This window comes from Hippopotamus amphibius, chromosome 13 (genome assembly GCF_030028045.1).
Source record: "Hippopotamus amphibius kiboko isolate mHipAmp2 chromosome 13, mHipAmp2.hap2, whole genome shotgun sequence".
Classification (NCBI taxonomy): domain Eukaryota; kingdom Metazoa; phylum Chordata; class Mammalia; order Artiodactyla; family Hippopotamidae; genus Hippopotamus; species Hippopotamus amphibius.
The window spans coordinates 102,973,860-102,989,501 of record NC_080198.1 but is presented as its reverse complement, the minus strand read 5'-3'; the positions used below and the strand labels follow the sequence as shown (position 1 = coordinate 102,989,501).

The window sequence follows — 15,642 nt, the reverse complement described above, 5'->3', positions numbered from 1 at the left end:
GACAGTAGAGGGTCCCTGTGGGAGCCAAGATCTGCCCTCACCCCTCCCTTTCTTCTCTGTCTCCCCCTCCAGACTTGGGCATCCAGAGCCCAGCCCCCAAGCGGCCTGACCCACGGGTGGGGGGGGTGGTGTCTCGGCCACGCCCGCCCGTCCACGGCCCTGCAGGTGGCCTCCTCGGCAGCCCTCGGAGAGGCAAAGCCAAGGCAGACTTGCTGCAGGGCAGACTTACCTGTTACTGCAACGGCCGCCCACCGGGCTTCCGTGGGGTGAGCCCACGAGGCACCGCCAGGCTGAGCCCTTCCCGGAAGCGGCCCCTCCCTTCCCGCCCGAGGTGGGACCTTCACTGCGCACGCAGAGGGCGCTGGGCCGGGGCAGTCGTCTTGGGAAGAGATGTGTCTTGTGAGAGATGTGTCTTGTGTCGGATGCCGGTTCCCTGAGGGTGCAGCACCGTCTCCTCCTGCGATGGTCCTGCTGACTGCAGGGGGCTCCCGTTGTGTGAGGCCCCACCCCTCCGCACCAGGGCCTGTGGAGCAGACCCCACGGGGGGCAGGGTGCACAGGGACCACGGCAGGGGCCACGGCAGGGGCCACCGCTGGTGCTGGTTCTTTGGATGCTGCCCACCAGGTGGCCGCCCCCCTGCCCTAGACGGCCAAGGTGGAGGTGGGGGAGGTGGGATCCTTCACCATCTAACAGTGGAGGACCAGCCACCCCGAGAGGCCTGGACCCCAGAGAGGGAGGCCAGTCCAAATCCCAGAGGGTGGGGGCCCTGCAGGGCGAGGAAGCCCGTGGGACGGAGGAGGGGGAGGGGGAAGGGGCACAGGGGCCAGATCCGCTCCTCCCCCCCGGACCCCAGGTCTGCATGGTGGGCACGGGGGGCACTTGCCGTGAGCTGCTTGTCCAGGACTGAGGCCTCGTGGGCGTCCCGAGGCTGCAGGCGAGATGGGCGGGGTCTTCTCCCTGGAGGGGCTGGGATGAGAGGGAGGCCCGTGGGAAGGGGTCCCTGCAGGGCCAGAGCCTCAGCGAGGGGCAGCTGGCGGAGGGGCCGCCCTACTTCGGTGTCCAGCAGCCGCCACACTCCCCGTGACCCCTCACACACGGCTCAGAAAGCCCGAGCCCGCCGAGAACAGGGCCCAGGCACGGGGGGGGCCCTGAGACCCCCACAGGGGCCAGCGGCACGAGGGGCGCCCAGAGCTGGGCCAAGGGGCATCCTGGGGTGAGTGGCGGGCGGGTCCCCGTCCTCTCCACCGCTCCGCTCAGCGTGGGAGCAGGGAGCCGGAGACGGGGGCCCAGGACGGGGCCTGCTGCTCGGGAGGACACGGCCCTGAGGTCTGGGGTACAGACCGCAGAGTGACGGCCCCGCCCTGGCGAACGGGAGCGATGTCCGTGGGGGGAGGGGCATCCGTGCTCATCCTTGGAGCGTCCGAGGGGCCGGCGGTGGGAGCCAGGCCCCCCCACTCCCCAGCCTCTTCCGCTCATGGGCCCCCGGGCCTGGCTCTGCCTCGGCCTTCAAACCGTGTGCCCACCCCGCCTGGCCACGACCTGCCTGAGGCGTGGGCTGCCGGGGGGACCCCTCCGCACAGCGCAGCCGAGGTGTCCCCAGCGGAAGGGTGGGTTTTCCAGAAGGTGCGTTTGGGAGAGACCCCAGGCACGGGCGGCTCCGCCCCTCCTGCTCTCACCCCCGGGCCCTCTGGGGGCCGAGCAGCCCTCGGACCCGCCTTGGCCAGCTCTCCCTGAGCCGTCTCGCGGGCAGAGCGGCCTGGGAGGGAGGGCCTGGCCGATGACAAGGAGTCTGGGAGACCCGGCTGTGGGACCCCCGCCTCCCCCACACCCCTCCCCACCGGAGTCAGGGCTGCCTGAGGTCTGGAGCACCGTGGTCCTTCAGCAGCCCGAGTCCTCGTGCACGGAGCCCAGGAGGCCCCAGGACGCCAGGAGCTCAGCCAGGAGGTGACCCAGCCGACAGGCCTGCACCCCACAAGGGTCCTGTGGCTGCTCTGGGGCCACGTGTGGGGTCCTGACCTGTGAGGCCTGGTTCACCAGTGTTCCCAGGGTGGCCCAGGCCCCAAGCGAGGGCTTCCGCCCGGGCCCAGCAGCAAGCCTCCCCACGGCCGGGCACAGCGGGTGATGCGTGCCCTTGGCCCAGGCTCGAGGGCAGACAGCGCCTTCTGTCCCGCGAGCCCTTCTGGAGGACCCCAGCCTGCCCTCCACCCTCCAGCCACGGCGAGGTCACCTGCCAGGGGCACCGTGCCAGGGGTGCTGAGTGGGTGGATGCGGGAGGAGGAATGCGGCCACCGGGTGGTTCTGTGTGCTGCGGGCAGACACGCGTGAGGCCCGCGGCCCAGGCCCCAGGGCCCTCAGCGGGGGCCTTCGGCCCGGTCCTCTGCATCCCCAGGCTGGGGACAGCGCCAGGCTCTGCGCGGAAGCGGGGTTGGTGGCGCGGTGATGTCCAGCGAGGGCTCAGTCTGCGCCGGTGCCCCCCGCAGGGCCAGAGTGGGGGCGGGCTCGGGGGCCGGGCAGCCTCACCGTGTCCTCCCACCACCAGCTTGCTTTCTACTCCGGGGTCTGGCGAGGCTGCCTGGGGTCTGCGACTGTGCGGTGTGGGGGAGCCTGGGGGACGAGCCACCAGACGCCTGGGGTGTCACCCAGGGACGGAGGGCCAGTGGGAGGGGACGTGGGGCACCAGGTTGCCACGGGCCGGCGGGCTTCACCAGGTGGGAGGGCGGTGCGGCCGTGGCGGGGGTCTCGCCTCCCACCAAATCTTCCTCCAGGGCCCCGCCCTCCAGGTCCTCCGGGTCCTCCGGGTCCTCCAGGTCCGTCCCCCGTGGCTGACAGGGGCGCGGCCTGTGGGCTTGGGGTCCTGCTTCCTCCTGGGGAGGGGAGGGCTGGCCGTGGTAACACTGTTCCTTTTCTTCTTTTTTTTTTTAATGTTTATTTATTTATTTTATTTATTTGATTGTGCCAGGTCTTCATTGCGGTGTGCTGGCTCCTTCGTTGTGGCACATGGGATCCTTCATTGCAGCACGCAGACTCCTCAGTTGTGGCGTGTGAACCCTTCGTTGCAGCATGCACGTGGGATCTAGTTCCCTGACTGGGGGTCAGACCCGGGCCGCCTTTACTGGGAGCTGGGAGTCTTATCCACTGCGCCAGCAGGCGCCCCACACTGAGCGTTTCTGGGCGGGAGCCAGGAGGGTGGAGGTCTCGGGTTCAGGTTCTTGCGGGCAGGACGGGGCGGCCCGCCTGTCTGCGCAGAGCTGGCAGCAGACAAATGTCATTTCGAAGAGCATGAAATTTATGCGGTGAGTACTCTCTCCTCTTGATCACTTGGGACGACTCCTGGTTTCAAGGTCACTCTGTGTGAAGAGAGGCTTTTAGGGCGAGGCCGGGGCCGCGTGCGCAGTGGCCCCAGTCACCAGGGTCTCGGGGAGCCCACCGGGCAGGGGCAGAGGGAGCCGATGTCCCGAGCAGGATGGGAGGTGCCCCGGCCTGGCCTGCGCCCAAGCCTGTCTTCATGCACCTGGCGGGGTGAGCCTGGAGTGGGCTCTACCTGCCTGGGCGGCTTCTGTGGGCCGCTGTGCCACCACCACCCACTGGCCGGCTCCCATCGGAACCCCCAGCCCAGGGGCCGCCCCTTGGCTTCCAGGCAGAGCCCCCGGCCCACCGCCCCCCCACGCCCCCACTGGGGCCGGCCGGGGCGGGCACTGCATGCTCAGTCAACAGCTGCGTCCTGCGTCGCCGCAGGTGCCAGGCTCTGGGGCTGCCCGGCCCCTCGCTGGACATCCCTGTGCCAAGGCCCCTGCAGAAAGACCCAGGGGCAGCTTCGGGCTTTGCCCTCTGAGAGCAGCTGCATCCTCTGTGGGTCCTGAGGCAGCCCCGCGGGGCAGCTGGGTGACATCACGCCTCTGTCGGTGTGGGCTGTGGAGGGACGCCTGGGCCCCGGCCCTGCCCCACTCTGCCCGCGCCCCACAGCGGGCAGGGGAGTCTGGAGTCGTGTGGAGGACGCCGACCGTTTCCATGTTGTTTTGCTTTTTTGTAGATTATAGGACATGCGGGTTTGGGGTCAAGCCTGTTCTGGAAGAGTGGAAGACACTAGAAAGGCGGTGAGTGGGTAGAAGGAAGGGAGCCCCGCTCGCCGCCCAGTCCCTGGCCTCAGAGACACCACCTCTGAGCTGGGAGGTGAGAGGTCCAGGAGGCTTCTCAGGATGTAGCAGAAGGAGAAGGATCTAGGACTCGGGCCTCTAGCAACCACAGAAGGACAGTCACCCCAGTGACCACGGGCATCACCCCTCCATGCGTACTCACTGTCCCCTCAATTCGCCCCGGACTTTAGCCCTCTGTGAGGGCAGGAAGAGTGTCTTGTCCCCGGTACCGTCCCCTGGAATGGACGAGGGGTGAGGCATGTGGGTGGATGGGAGAGAGGGTGGTGGGTGATGAATGGATGGAAGTGAGGGAGCGTGGGTGGAAGGATGGGTGGATGGACGGACGGATGGACGGCCAGTGGGTGAAGGTGTGGATGCCCCGAGCAGCTGACCACAGCTGCACAGCCACACACAGCCATGCCAACCGCTCTGTAAACGTATGACCACAGCCTCAAGGGGTCCTTTGCGCTCCTAGCGATCCAACTCCACCCCTTTCTCCCTCGCTCTCTCCCTCACTCGCGCGCTCTTAACCTCCTGCTTCTGGGACACTCTCCTCCCACCCACTTCTCTCCTTAAGCTGCCAACACTCCTTCCTCCTCAGCCTCAGCTGAGCTGCCTTCTTCATCCGCCAAGAGACCAGGATAAACGAAAAGAGAACGTCCTCTCTTACCACCGCCACCTCCACAGCCACCTGCATACCTGCTCCCACCTGGACACAGGTGACCTCCCTGCTTCCCTGGGAAGACCAGCAGCCGCTCTTGGGCACCAGACTCTCACATGGATGTCAATTCACTGATGGAAAAAACAGATGCCTGGATAGGTTGATGGATGGACGGATGGCTGGCGGATGGATGTGTAGACATATGGAGAGGGACAGGGCTTGACGGGCGGATGGGTGCACAAGGGAGGTGATGGACTGACGGGTGGACGGACGGACGAGTCTGTGCTTGCCTGGACCAGTGGAGGAGGGGTGAACGGATGGGCGCGTGAGTGCACGGCAGATGAAGGGAGCGAGGAAGACGAATGGGTGGGTGGGTGGACAGGAGAACGGGTACCCCGTGTCTGGAACCAGATGGGGATGTCCCTGCCCCCCAAGCCTCGGTTTGGGCGCCCTCGGCCGTGTCAGGGCCTCCTCCCCCCTCACCCCACTGCTGGACGGGCCGCCGAGCGCGTCTTTCTCTGGCAGCCTGGAGCAGGTGGAGGCCCCTGAGAGGGCCGGCAGTCCCTGGCTCTCCCGAGCTTGGGTCCGGGGCTGAGTGCGCACTGGAGGAAAGCATGTGGTGGTGCATCTGTGTGGCGTGCCGAGGGGCGGGGCCGGCCGCGAGGGTGGGGCCCGGCGCCGTCCTCCCGCCGTGGGCAGAGGTCCCTCTGCTCTTGGTGGCGGTCGGCGCCCCCCCGCAGCTCACCCCCGTCTCCCCCACCCTTGGCTTCTCCGGGGGGGGGTCTCAGAGGACGCAGGGCGGTCCGGGGGGGTGGGGGGCTAGGAAGGCCGGCTGGTGGTGAGCCCCTCCTGTGAGCGACCCCCGTGCGGAAGAGCAGACGGCAGCGCCCCCCCACCCTCCCGTGGGGGTTGCGTGTCACTCAGGAGGGGGGGGACGCCTGTCAAGGGTGACCGCGTGGCAGCCGGCAATTATGTGGCTGCGCAGCCACGCACCGCGGGCCAGGGCTGCCGCGCTTCAGGCGCAGCTCTGCGGCCGGGGCGCGGGAGGCACGGCTGACATTTCTGCATCCGCGGGCGGTCATGGAGGTCCCGGCCCCGGACCACAGGCGCCTCCTCCCGGCCCCCCGCGGCAGTCCTGGCCGCGGCAGCGGCCCCCACCTAAGGCTGAGGGGGAAACTGAGGCCCAGCGGACGGGGAGGACCCAGGATAGACACTCCCGCCCCCGACCCCGGGAATGCGGCTGGCGCGGCTCCTCGGGCCTCCCCGGCTGGAGAGGGCCCGCCGCCTCCCGGTCCGAGCTCTGAGCCCTGCTCTCCAGCCACCTCATGGCCTCCTTTGGCCCCGCACGCCCCAAGCCACCCACAGGTGCTTGACCCCAGTGGTGCTGGAGCGTGCGGCCGGCCCTGCCGTGGGGCCACGCGCACCTGCCTTCCCCCCACAGGGAGCCGGGACCCTCCCCACGGCCTGTGCGCCCCACCCCTCCACCCGGCCTCCTGGGCAGATGGGGCTCCGCTCCTTGCTGCCTCCACCTGCCGCCCCCCTGTCCTGGGAGGTCAGGGCTCGGGCCTGGCCCTCAAGACCTCCTTTGCCACCCCGGGACATCCTACCCCCTGACCTCTGACCCAGGGCCCGCCCTGGCGGGCAGGTGGCTCTCCTGGGACGGAGGACCCTCTCCTCCTGGCCCCCTCCTCACGGGGGTGGGGGGGCCTCACCCCCCCCCCGCCCCCCGCTCAGCACGATGAGACCGCATGTGGTGTGCACGTGCCGTGCACGTGCCGGGGGAGCACATGCCTGTGGACGCGGGTTCGTGTGTGCGCGTGCCCCTGTGTGCTCCGGTGTGCTGTTCACGTGTGCGTCGGCGTGCCTGCTCACGTGCGCCTTGTGTGCACGTGCCCGTGTGCCCGTGTGAGGGCGTGCTCTGTTGGCGCGTGTGCCTCGTGCACGTGTGTGTGTGTGTGCTCACCCCCTGCCGCCTCCGCTCCCCCCACAGCCACCACCCCTTCAGGAGAGGCTGGGATGACGTCCCGCACCCTCCTCTCGCCCGCCGCCTCCAGCCCCCGAGCTTCTCCCCACGCCTGCAGAGCTGAGTGTTGCAGATCCCCGCACGGAGCCCCGGTCTGAGGGACCCCATCCCAGGCCCCACAGTCCCGGCCAAGTGGCCAAGCCCCACCCCCCCGCCCCAGGCCTCCTCCGGTGCCTCTGACCTGCCCTGTTCTCACCCCAGAGGCCTGGGGACACAGAGGACAAATCGGAGGGCCCTGGAGGCAGCCCAGCGCCCCACGTCCCTGGTGGCCGCTCGGCCTCCCCGTGCCAGCCACTGGGAAATGGGGGCGGGGAGCCCCCTCCCCGCTGGGGGTGGGCGTGGGTGCCGGGAAGCCCCGCTCAGCGCCCAGCGAGCGGCGAGCGCCCGGCAGGCGCGGTGGCGGAGCCGTCCCTGCCCCCTGGGAGCCGCCGGGGCCGGGGGCGCTGCGGTGCGCAGCGAAGGCTATTTAAATGCTCCATTGGAGAGGGATTAAAGTTTACGCAAGGTCACCGAGGATGTGATAATTATAATCACAGGTTTTGGCTCCACAATGACAGCCATTTGTTATTTCCGCTCGGGCGGCTCCCGCGCCCCGAGAGGGTGACAGGCGTGGACTGATTTAGTGGCCCGGCCCGCGCGCCCCCGCCCGCCGCAGTCCCAGCAGCCCCCACTGCCGACCACCACGGGGCTCCACCCCCGGGGCGGGGCTTACCGTGGGATGGGAGGGGAGTGGACCGCGGCCACCAGGAGGGAGGCTGGCAGAGGCCGCGGGCCGCCAGTGAGCCTGGGCCGGGGACCTGCAGCCTCCGACTCTCTGTCTGTGCCGTGGGGGCGCGCCGTGCCCGCGGTGCCTGGCCCCAGGGTGGACCAGTGACAGCATCTGTCTTTACTGACCACGTGAATAAGTCAAGAGCCGCCCTGGGGCTGGACGCGACGGGCCTGTCCTCTCCCGGCCGTCTCCCGCTGCGGCGTACGCGTGGCTTGCAGTGCCTTCCTGGACGGGGTCCGTTTCTCCCTGAGGAAGCGTCCTCCCCGCGAACACCTGGCAGAGGCCCAGGGCCCGACACAGCTCCAGCAGGGATGTGCCTCAGTGTCCCCTCTCCCGGCCTGGGGACCACGGGGTCCCTGGGAAGGGGGGGCAAGACCAGGCCCCCGCCGGGCTGTGGCTCTGGGCAGAGTCGCCCGCTTCCCTGCACCAGGGGCCCCTAAACCCTGGGCCACTCGTGCCTGCAGGGAGCAGCACGTGGACACGTTCCGGACGAGACCTGCCCGGGGGGCCCTGGGGGTGGGGCACTTGCTGGCCACGGGCCGCTCCACTTCCTCCTCTATGCTGGGACGACCGGGGGGGGACAGAGCCCGGGAGAGCTGGCTTGGCCGCGGGTCGCGCCCCCACACACTGGGCCCAGGTCCCTGGGGCGCTGCTGCCACCCCGCCACCACCCCCCGCCCGCTGCCTGTTGCTGCCACGGGATTCATGCCGTTTTTTTGTTTGTTTTCGCGATCAGAGGTGAGAGCGCTTTAATATATATTAAATGGTGATAAATAGGGGGTCTGGGCGGCCAGCCTGGAGAGGCATTTGTCTTGGAGGGACTGAAGGCTGATAGCTCACAGGCAGCGTAAAAATCAAGCCAGAAGCCTGCCTGGGGAGCCTGTGCCCCAGGAACCCTTGTCTCTGGGGTGCCTCAGGGGACCCGCTGCTCCCGGGCAGCCCAGGTGGCCGAGTGCCCTCCACCCTGGCCCTGGTCTCAGCTGCCCGGGCTTCAGCACTTCACCCAACACGGCCGAGCCTCCTCCCAGCAGGCAGGGTGGGCCTGGGCCACGACCGTGGCCCTGGGCAGCTGGGCGCCAGGGGGGCTCCCAGGGACCAGCCGATGCCCCCACCCCACCCGCGGCCCCACCCGCAGCAGAGGGACGCCTGCCGCCCGCTTGAGACCATGTGTGTCCCTCCAAGGGCCTGGGCTCTTTCCTGCCTGAGGCCTGGCAGCCTGACCCTGCCCCGGACCCCACCTGACCCCTCTGGCCGCCAGACCACGCCTGGCCCCGCCCCCCCGGCCTCCCGCCGCATCTGATTGGCCAGCTCAGGTCACGTGCTCCCCTGCCAGGGCCGTGCCCCGCCCTGGACTTGGTCCCATCAGGGCCCGGGTTCAGCGCAGGACCAGTGACTTTTGGGTTCTGGAAGCTGGCCAGGAGCCCCCCTACTTTCGCCATCCCTGACCCCTGCCCTCCCCTGCCGCTGACCTTCCTGACCTCTGACCTCTCCGACCCTTACCCTCTGCGGCCCTGCTCTCCTTGACCTTTACCCTCTGCCCCCTGACCTACTTGACCTCAGCCCTACTTAAACTCTGTCCTTCCTGGCTCCTGCCTTCTGCCCTTTCTGACCTCTGTCTTCCTGACCCCTGACTTCTCTGCCCTCTGCCCTCCCTGACCTCTGACCTTCCTGGCTCCTGCCTTCCCTGACCTTTGCCCTCCCTGACCCGTAGCCTTCCCGGCCCGTCCTCCTATGTGGCCGCCGCGCACGGGAGTGGCTGGGAGGGGCCCCAGGCCTCGGGGCGAGGGTGTGCCGTCCGCCTGCTCTGCGGCCGCCGGACGAGGCTCAGGGGCTCCTGGCTGCCCTGCGGCCCTGTCCCTCCTGGGGGCGCCCCCGCTCCCGGCCCCGCCACGTCCTCCAGGAGCGGGACCCCCACCTTCCCTGCTTGGAGAGACACCCCCTCCCCTGTTTGCACATCAAGGTCCCTCGGGGCCTGCGGGCGAGCAGCGGGGAGGGGCCGGCCAAGGCCACAGGTCTGACCTGCACGGGCCGTGGGGAGCCGAGTGGGGATCCTGCAGTTCACGTTTCAGGGAAATCCCTCTTTCTTTCCATTTCTCAACCTGGGCCCCCGGGGGGTGGTCAGACCCCCAGGTTCAGACACGGCAAGAGGACCCGGCCCGGCCCCCACCCGGCAGTGGCCTCACGCCGGGACCCACCGCCCTCCTCCCCTCCCTCCTGGCACGGAATATGTAAATGCCGCGCGCCTGCCCTCCGGGATCCGCATGATGGACCTGCTCTGTCGCCTCCCAAGAAAAATCCCCCTTCTGGGAGGTAACGGATGTGCGCCAGGCCCCGGCGCTCGCCCCCGTCCTGGAGAAATGGATGCACGCCGCCGGGAGGCGGGAGGCGCCGGGCTCCGCTCCGCTCCGTTAATCCAACGACGCGGCTTTATTCAGACGCCCGCAGAGCATGCGGAGACGGCCGCGGCACCCCCCGCGGGGCCGGCCGCTGTCCTCGGGCGCGGGGCTGGCTGCTGGCGATGGGGCCGCTCCCCAGAGCCCCCCCCCCGGCCCCCTCCAGCAGCAGAGGCCCCGGTGGCTGCGTGCCCCCGGAAGCCTGGCCGGGACGGGCTATCCCGGTCCCTGCAACACGCTCGCCTGTGGGGGCTGGCCCTGCCCCCAGAGCAGGCCGCCCCCAGGCCCCAGGAGCATCAGAGCAGGCCGATGGGCCTGGCGCCCACTCTGGACTCGGGACGTGCCCCTGCTCACGGGCTGGCGGCTCCGGCTCACCCCCGACCGGACAGGGGGCCCCAGAGGGCGGGGCCGGAGGACGCCGAGCCCGCCGGCCACGGGAGCCAGCGCCGTGGCCAGGCTGGGCGTCCGAGCTGGGCACTGGCTAGGCCCTGGCCCGACGGTCCCCCTGGCACCGGCCCGGCCCTGCCCCCCGGGGCCGCGTGACTGCTGGACGTGAAGAGCCACAGGCGCAGCCTCGACGGCGGAGCATGCCTCTGCGGGCTTGTGAGGCGGAGGGGCCGCCGGTGCCCGTGGGGGCAACTGGGGCTCAGGAGGGGTCCACAGAAGAGGTGACGGGCGAGGCGTGCCTTGAAAACCGGGGCTGCCGGCGCCCTGGGGCCCGAACGCAGCCGGCAGAGGCCTCCGTGTCGGGGAGCAGCCGGGCTCGGGGGGGGACCCTCTCAGGCGGCCGAGGTTGGGGGCGGTGGAGCAGCAGGACTGGTGCCCAGTGAGGGCACAAGCCCCTCGTTACAAAAGTCAAGCATCGCGGAGTGGTGGCAGCAGGGCGTGGAACCAGGCACGGGGCCCTGGGCAGAGGCTGGCCGGCCAGCACGGCCGCGCGGGGCTGGGGCTGCTGCCTGTGGTGACAAGGCCCCCGCAGGCAGGGGTGGGGGGGCAGCCCCGAGGGCTGAGGCCGGGGTCCGGGGAGCGCCCCGCGGTGGAGGAGAGGAGCTGGGAGGTCCGCGGGCCCGGGGCAGGGCGAGGGGCTCATGTGCAAAGGCCCTGGGGGTGGGGCTGGCGGCTGGGGCTGCTTCTTCCTCCGCAGCCTCTGCTTGTTCTCTAGCTCCCTGTCTTTTATGTTTTAGGAGCTGTTTCTTTTCGAGGATGTTCGCCTCGCATCACCCGGATGTGCTGTGAATACCCCCACCTTGCGCCCTGTTTGTCCTCCGACGGGGGCGGTTGTCGCCACTTGGAAACGCGTGCCTGCGCGTGGTTGGACGTACGCGTCTCCCTCTGTGGCCTCTGTGGTCTGGGCTGCTTCCAGGCGTTTCCTCACCCGAGAGTTTGTTTCAGGAACAAGGGCGTTTTCCTCTGCAGCCCCTTTCGGTCTGAGGAAGGGGTGGAGGTGTGGAGGCCCCCCGCCTCTGCACCCCACCCCCCAGGGCCGCCTCTGATCCCTGCACACGCGCAGCCCGCGCTGTGGATTCTCCCTGCGGCCCAGGCTCCGTCTGTCTGGGCCGAGTGTCTGCGGCCTCGCGACGTTCTTGTGCCCGGGACACCGGCCTCCGTCCCCAGGACGTGCCCGGTGTCGCCGCCCGTGTGCTTCCCGTCGGCCCGTCTGCTCCTCACCCATCCCGGGGGCTTGTTTTTATGGGGGCACCGATCACTGTCCCGTGACCGTCCATCTTCCCGTCCCGGGAGGGCCTTCTCCCCAGTCGGAGCCTCCCTCGGCTGTGGGTGCTGGACCCGCGTCCCCCGGGCAGCCTGCTTCCCCACCCCCCCCACCCCCCGGCTGTGGCGGGCTCCGGTTCAGGCTTGCTCTCTGCCCCTGGCCCCTCGCTGGGCTGTGTTATCCCCGGAGGTGGTTCTCAGCCCCAGGACGCAGCCACACCACCTACGAAATGGTCATGCCTCCAATTTTCAACACGGCTGCCGTCACCAGGCACCCCGGCCAGACCTCAGGATGGGGTCTCTCACGGACGTTCCTGCAGGCTGTATGTCCGAGATCAGGGTGCCGGCGGGTTTGTTTCTCCTGAGGCATCTCTCCTGGGCGTGTGAAAGTCACCTGCTCCGTGTCCTCTGTGTCGTCACGTGTCTGCTGCTCTGTGCTGTGCGGGCCGGGGCTGGAACTTCAGGCACGGGGTCAGGGAGGCGCCCAGAGGCCAGAGGCTGGTGCCTCTGGGGAGGCAGGGAGGCCGGGAGGAGGGGCGAGCCTGCCCGTGGACAGAGGGTGGGCGCTGTGACTGGAAGGGCAGAGGGGGAGCCTGGGAACCTAGTAGGGGTCACTCCGCCCCGTCCCCGGCCACGCGAGCTGGTGTCTCCGGCTCTGCCAGAACACAGCCCGGTGGGCCCGGTGCGGCCCTGGCCAGGCCCCTGCGAAATGCACTATATAAATGTAAATTTCCCTCCACGTCAGGCTCCCTCGTTCAACAAGCTATCCGCGCGGCACTGTCAGTCCAATTTTTCACACTTCGTGTCTCTGTTCTCTGTCTGGGGCAATCCTGTCTCCCTGGGCCGTGGCGGACTGGCAGCTGGAAAAGTTCAGCTGTGTAGGGATGCAGACAGGCCCACCCGACAGGCTCGCCGCAGAGGGGCAGGGACACATGGCTGCGGGCAGGCTGACCCAGGCCAGGCCTGGGCGTGGAGGGGTCACCTGAGCTGGTGGGGGGCGGGGGGGCTTGGGGAGAATGGCTCCTCCCCAGCTGCCCATGTTCCTGGCCTGTGGGCTCTGGGCAGATGGGGGTAGAGGAGAGGAAGGGGGGTGCTCTGTGTAGGGCCCTCCCTCCCTGACGTGGGCCACCCCTCGGGGGCCCCAGGGCCTCAGGGTCTCCCTCTCACCCCACTCAGGGGGCACAACCCCGGGTCCTAGGGGTAGGACACGACCTTCCAGGCTCCCTTGCCTCCCACTGGTCAGGAGCAGGGTGGTGCCTGTGGCCCATCTCACAGGTGGGAAAACTGAGCCCTGGGCATGTGGCAGAGCTGGGGCTCTGAACCCTGGCCTGGATCACTGGCACGTGGGGGAGGGGACAGGCAGGCAGAGCACCGGTGTCAGGTGTCTCAGGGTGACCCTGCCCCGCCGGCCTCCAGGCCACCTGCTCCCCTGCCCTCAGCCCGCCGTCTGCGCTCTCCGGCCATCACCACATCCTGCCCGTCCATCCTCCCCTGGGGTTCACTGCCATGCCCACTGGGCAGGGAGGCATTTACCTTGGCTCCTGGAGGCTCCCCACGTCTGACGACCTGGAAGGAGGCCCTGCCTCCATGCAAGAAGGCAAGAAGAGGGGCTGCAGGCCTTCCAGGGGGCTGGGGGAGCATCCGGCCAGAGGCCTCAGGCCCTTGGGACCCATGCCCACCTGCCAGCCCCCTCGGGGACAGGGCAGAGGACGGCGCAGGCAGGGAGGGGCTCACTTCATCCAGGTGTGACCGACACACAGCACCCCGTACATAGCGAAGGTGGGTGTGGAAGCAGTGAGCACGTGGCCAAGAGCTGGGCGATGGACGTGCCCGCCTCCCCCGGGGCGTCTCTGCCTTCCCCCGCTGCACCCCTCCTCTCCAGGGGAACCCCTGATCTTTTTGCCGACGTGGATTAGTTTCCTCTTTCTAGCATCTTGTACATGGGGCCCATTCCTCCAGCTCCTTCCCCGGGCACCGCTGTCCTGAGGGTCCCCGGGCGCTTGTGCGTGGGGTCTGTCCCCTTGCGTGGTCACAACGCTGGGCCCCACTCACCTGGGGTGGGCAGGGTGGTCTCTGCCCGTAAACGCCACCGGCGGTGTGAGCGCCTGCACAGCCCCGCCCACACGTGGCGGCCTTGCCCACGCTGGAGCCACTTTAGGCCGCGTGGCTGGTACACGGAGGCGAGCAGCTGCGCTTCCCGGGGGGCGGGGGGATGGGCGGGAAGCACGTGGTGTCTCGCTCGCACCCATGGATCTTCCCGGCTCAGATCTCTTGCCTGTTTTTAATTGGGTTGTTTGTCTTCTTAGTATTAAGCTGTAGGAGATCTTTTTTCCCTGTTTTTAAAAATTGAGATATAATTCATGTAACATAAAATTCACCGTTTTAAAGTATACAGTTCTGTGATTTTTTGTTATACTCGCAAAGCGGTACAGCTATCACCACCACCTAATTCCAGACGCTTCTGTCACCCCAAAGGCAGCCTGGCCCCATCAGCAGCCACCCCCCCCCCAGCCCCAGCCCCCACTCATCTGTCTCCGTGGACCTTCACACAGATGGGACCACACACTAGGACGTGTCGCACGTGACGATGTCTGCCCTGTTGCACCGAGCACGTGGGTGGCCCTGAGGCGTCCAGGCCTCACGGCTGCAGGCTGGGAGGTGGCCTCAGGGCCTGAGCCCCCGGGGCAGAGTTTCATTAGTGGGGTGAATGGCGAGGACTTTGGAGAACAGAGCCCTGAGAGCTGCGGCTGGGGAGGCGGGGAGGGGGAGAAGGGGATGGGGTGGAGGAGGAGGAGAGGGGGTGGTTTGCAAGTTTTCTGAGCTCCGCTGCTCCAAACCTCCCAGAACGTCCCTCCGGAGCCGAGTCTGGTGACCTCCACCTTGACAGGCAGCGAGACGGGCTGGGGGGCTCGTCTGAGGGGCACAGACCCCACCCCCAGCCCGCCCTGTGCCTGATTTATAGGGTGTCCTGCTCCAGGTCGTTTGCTTTTTCCAAGGGCTGCAGAAATCTAATTGCTCTTTGAAGGGGAAAAATGCCCTAAATAAAGCCGTTAATTGCAAGCGAGCAGCTCCTCTAACGGGCAGTCTTGCTGGCCTCGAGGTGACCACACATGTGGACTCCCGGGGGGAACGCCCAGGCTGCCGGGTCAGTGGCCCGAGGCTGGAGCTCAGGGTGACGGAGGGTGCCCCTCTGGCCGCGGTCAGTTGGAACAAGGAAGTCCATCTCCATGGCTGCCTGGGTCACAGTCTCCGTTTGATCTCTCTCCCGGGCAGATTAATAAGTGCCATCAATTAATGGCCCTGGTTCAAGGGGACACGTGAGTCACTTTTGCAGGTGATGTCAGGTCTGCAGGAAACACTGCTCTAAGCAGATCCCCGCATCCCTGGCGCAGGGATGTGGCTGACGAGGCACTGATGCAGTCCTGAGGGGAGCGGGGCGTGGGGTGCAGGCTTTTCGCAGAGCGGGGTGAGGCCCCTGATGGGGGGTTGACTCCCTGGGCATGCTGGGCGTGCCCCTCGCTGAACAGAGCTTGGGGGCCTGGCGGTCCCACCTCCTCCAAGTCCTGCCTCCAGCCCCGCCCCCCAGCCTCTGCTCCCTGGGGGGGGGGGGGGCAGGGGCCACCGTCCTCCCCATCATGACAGGGCACGGAACAGCACGTTAAACCTGGGATGCTGTGATGACGGTCTGGCTCCCACACCCCACGCCCCCAGTGGGCACCACGGCTGACGCAGGGCCCTGGATCCCAGGCCCCCGTAGGAACCCAGAATATGCAGGTGAGGAATGGGGGGCTGCCGCCCCACGGGCTGCTTGAGCGGGATCTCAGGGACGCAGTGCCCAGCGACTCCAGGGCAGGGTTGGGGAAGAAGCCCTCCCCTGGCCAAGCCCACCCTTCCCACCTCTGCTGGGCACAGCCACACGGCCAATCCCTTCCCCTTCGGGCCAAAGAACCCTCC

The 15,642-nt window shown here is 68.3% G+C and overlaps 1 protein-coding gene across 1 annotated transcript; it reads right to left on the bottom strand.

Moving 5' to 3' along the window:
• Positions 1-340: 340 nt before the first annotated feature.
• LOC130834527 (basic proline-rich protein-like) lies at positions 341-5,876 on the bottom strand. The gene is made up of 9 exons (XM_057704666.1): positions 5,788-5,876; positions 5,278-5,643; positions 3,667-3,790; positions 2,678-2,864; positions 2,017-2,604; positions 1,544-1,756; positions 1,093-1,328; positions 884-1,000; positions 341-523 (listed from the first exon to the last, which is right to left on the bottom strand). Exons 1-9 carry the CDS (start codon positions 5,874-5,876, stop codon positions 341-343), a joined length of 2,103 nt encoding a protein of 700 aa, XP_057560649.1.
• Positions 5,877-15,642: the final 9,766 nt, after the last annotated feature.

Bases quoted from the DNA above. Each gene is read 5' to 3' on its own strand.
- LOC130834527 (XM_057704666.1), bottom strand. From the start codon at position 5,876: ATGACCGCCCGCGGATGCAGAAATGTCAGCCGTGCCTCCCGCGCCCCG. The intron at 5,644-5,787 runs GTGCGTGGCTGC...GGTCGCTCACAG, and splicing joins CGCGGCAGCCCTGGCCCGCG to GAGGGGCTCACCACCAGCCG. The intron at 3,791-5,277 runs GTGAGGGGGGAG...GTCTTTCTGCAG, and splicing joins GCGGCCCGTCCAGCAGTGGG to GGGCCTTGGCACAGGGATGT.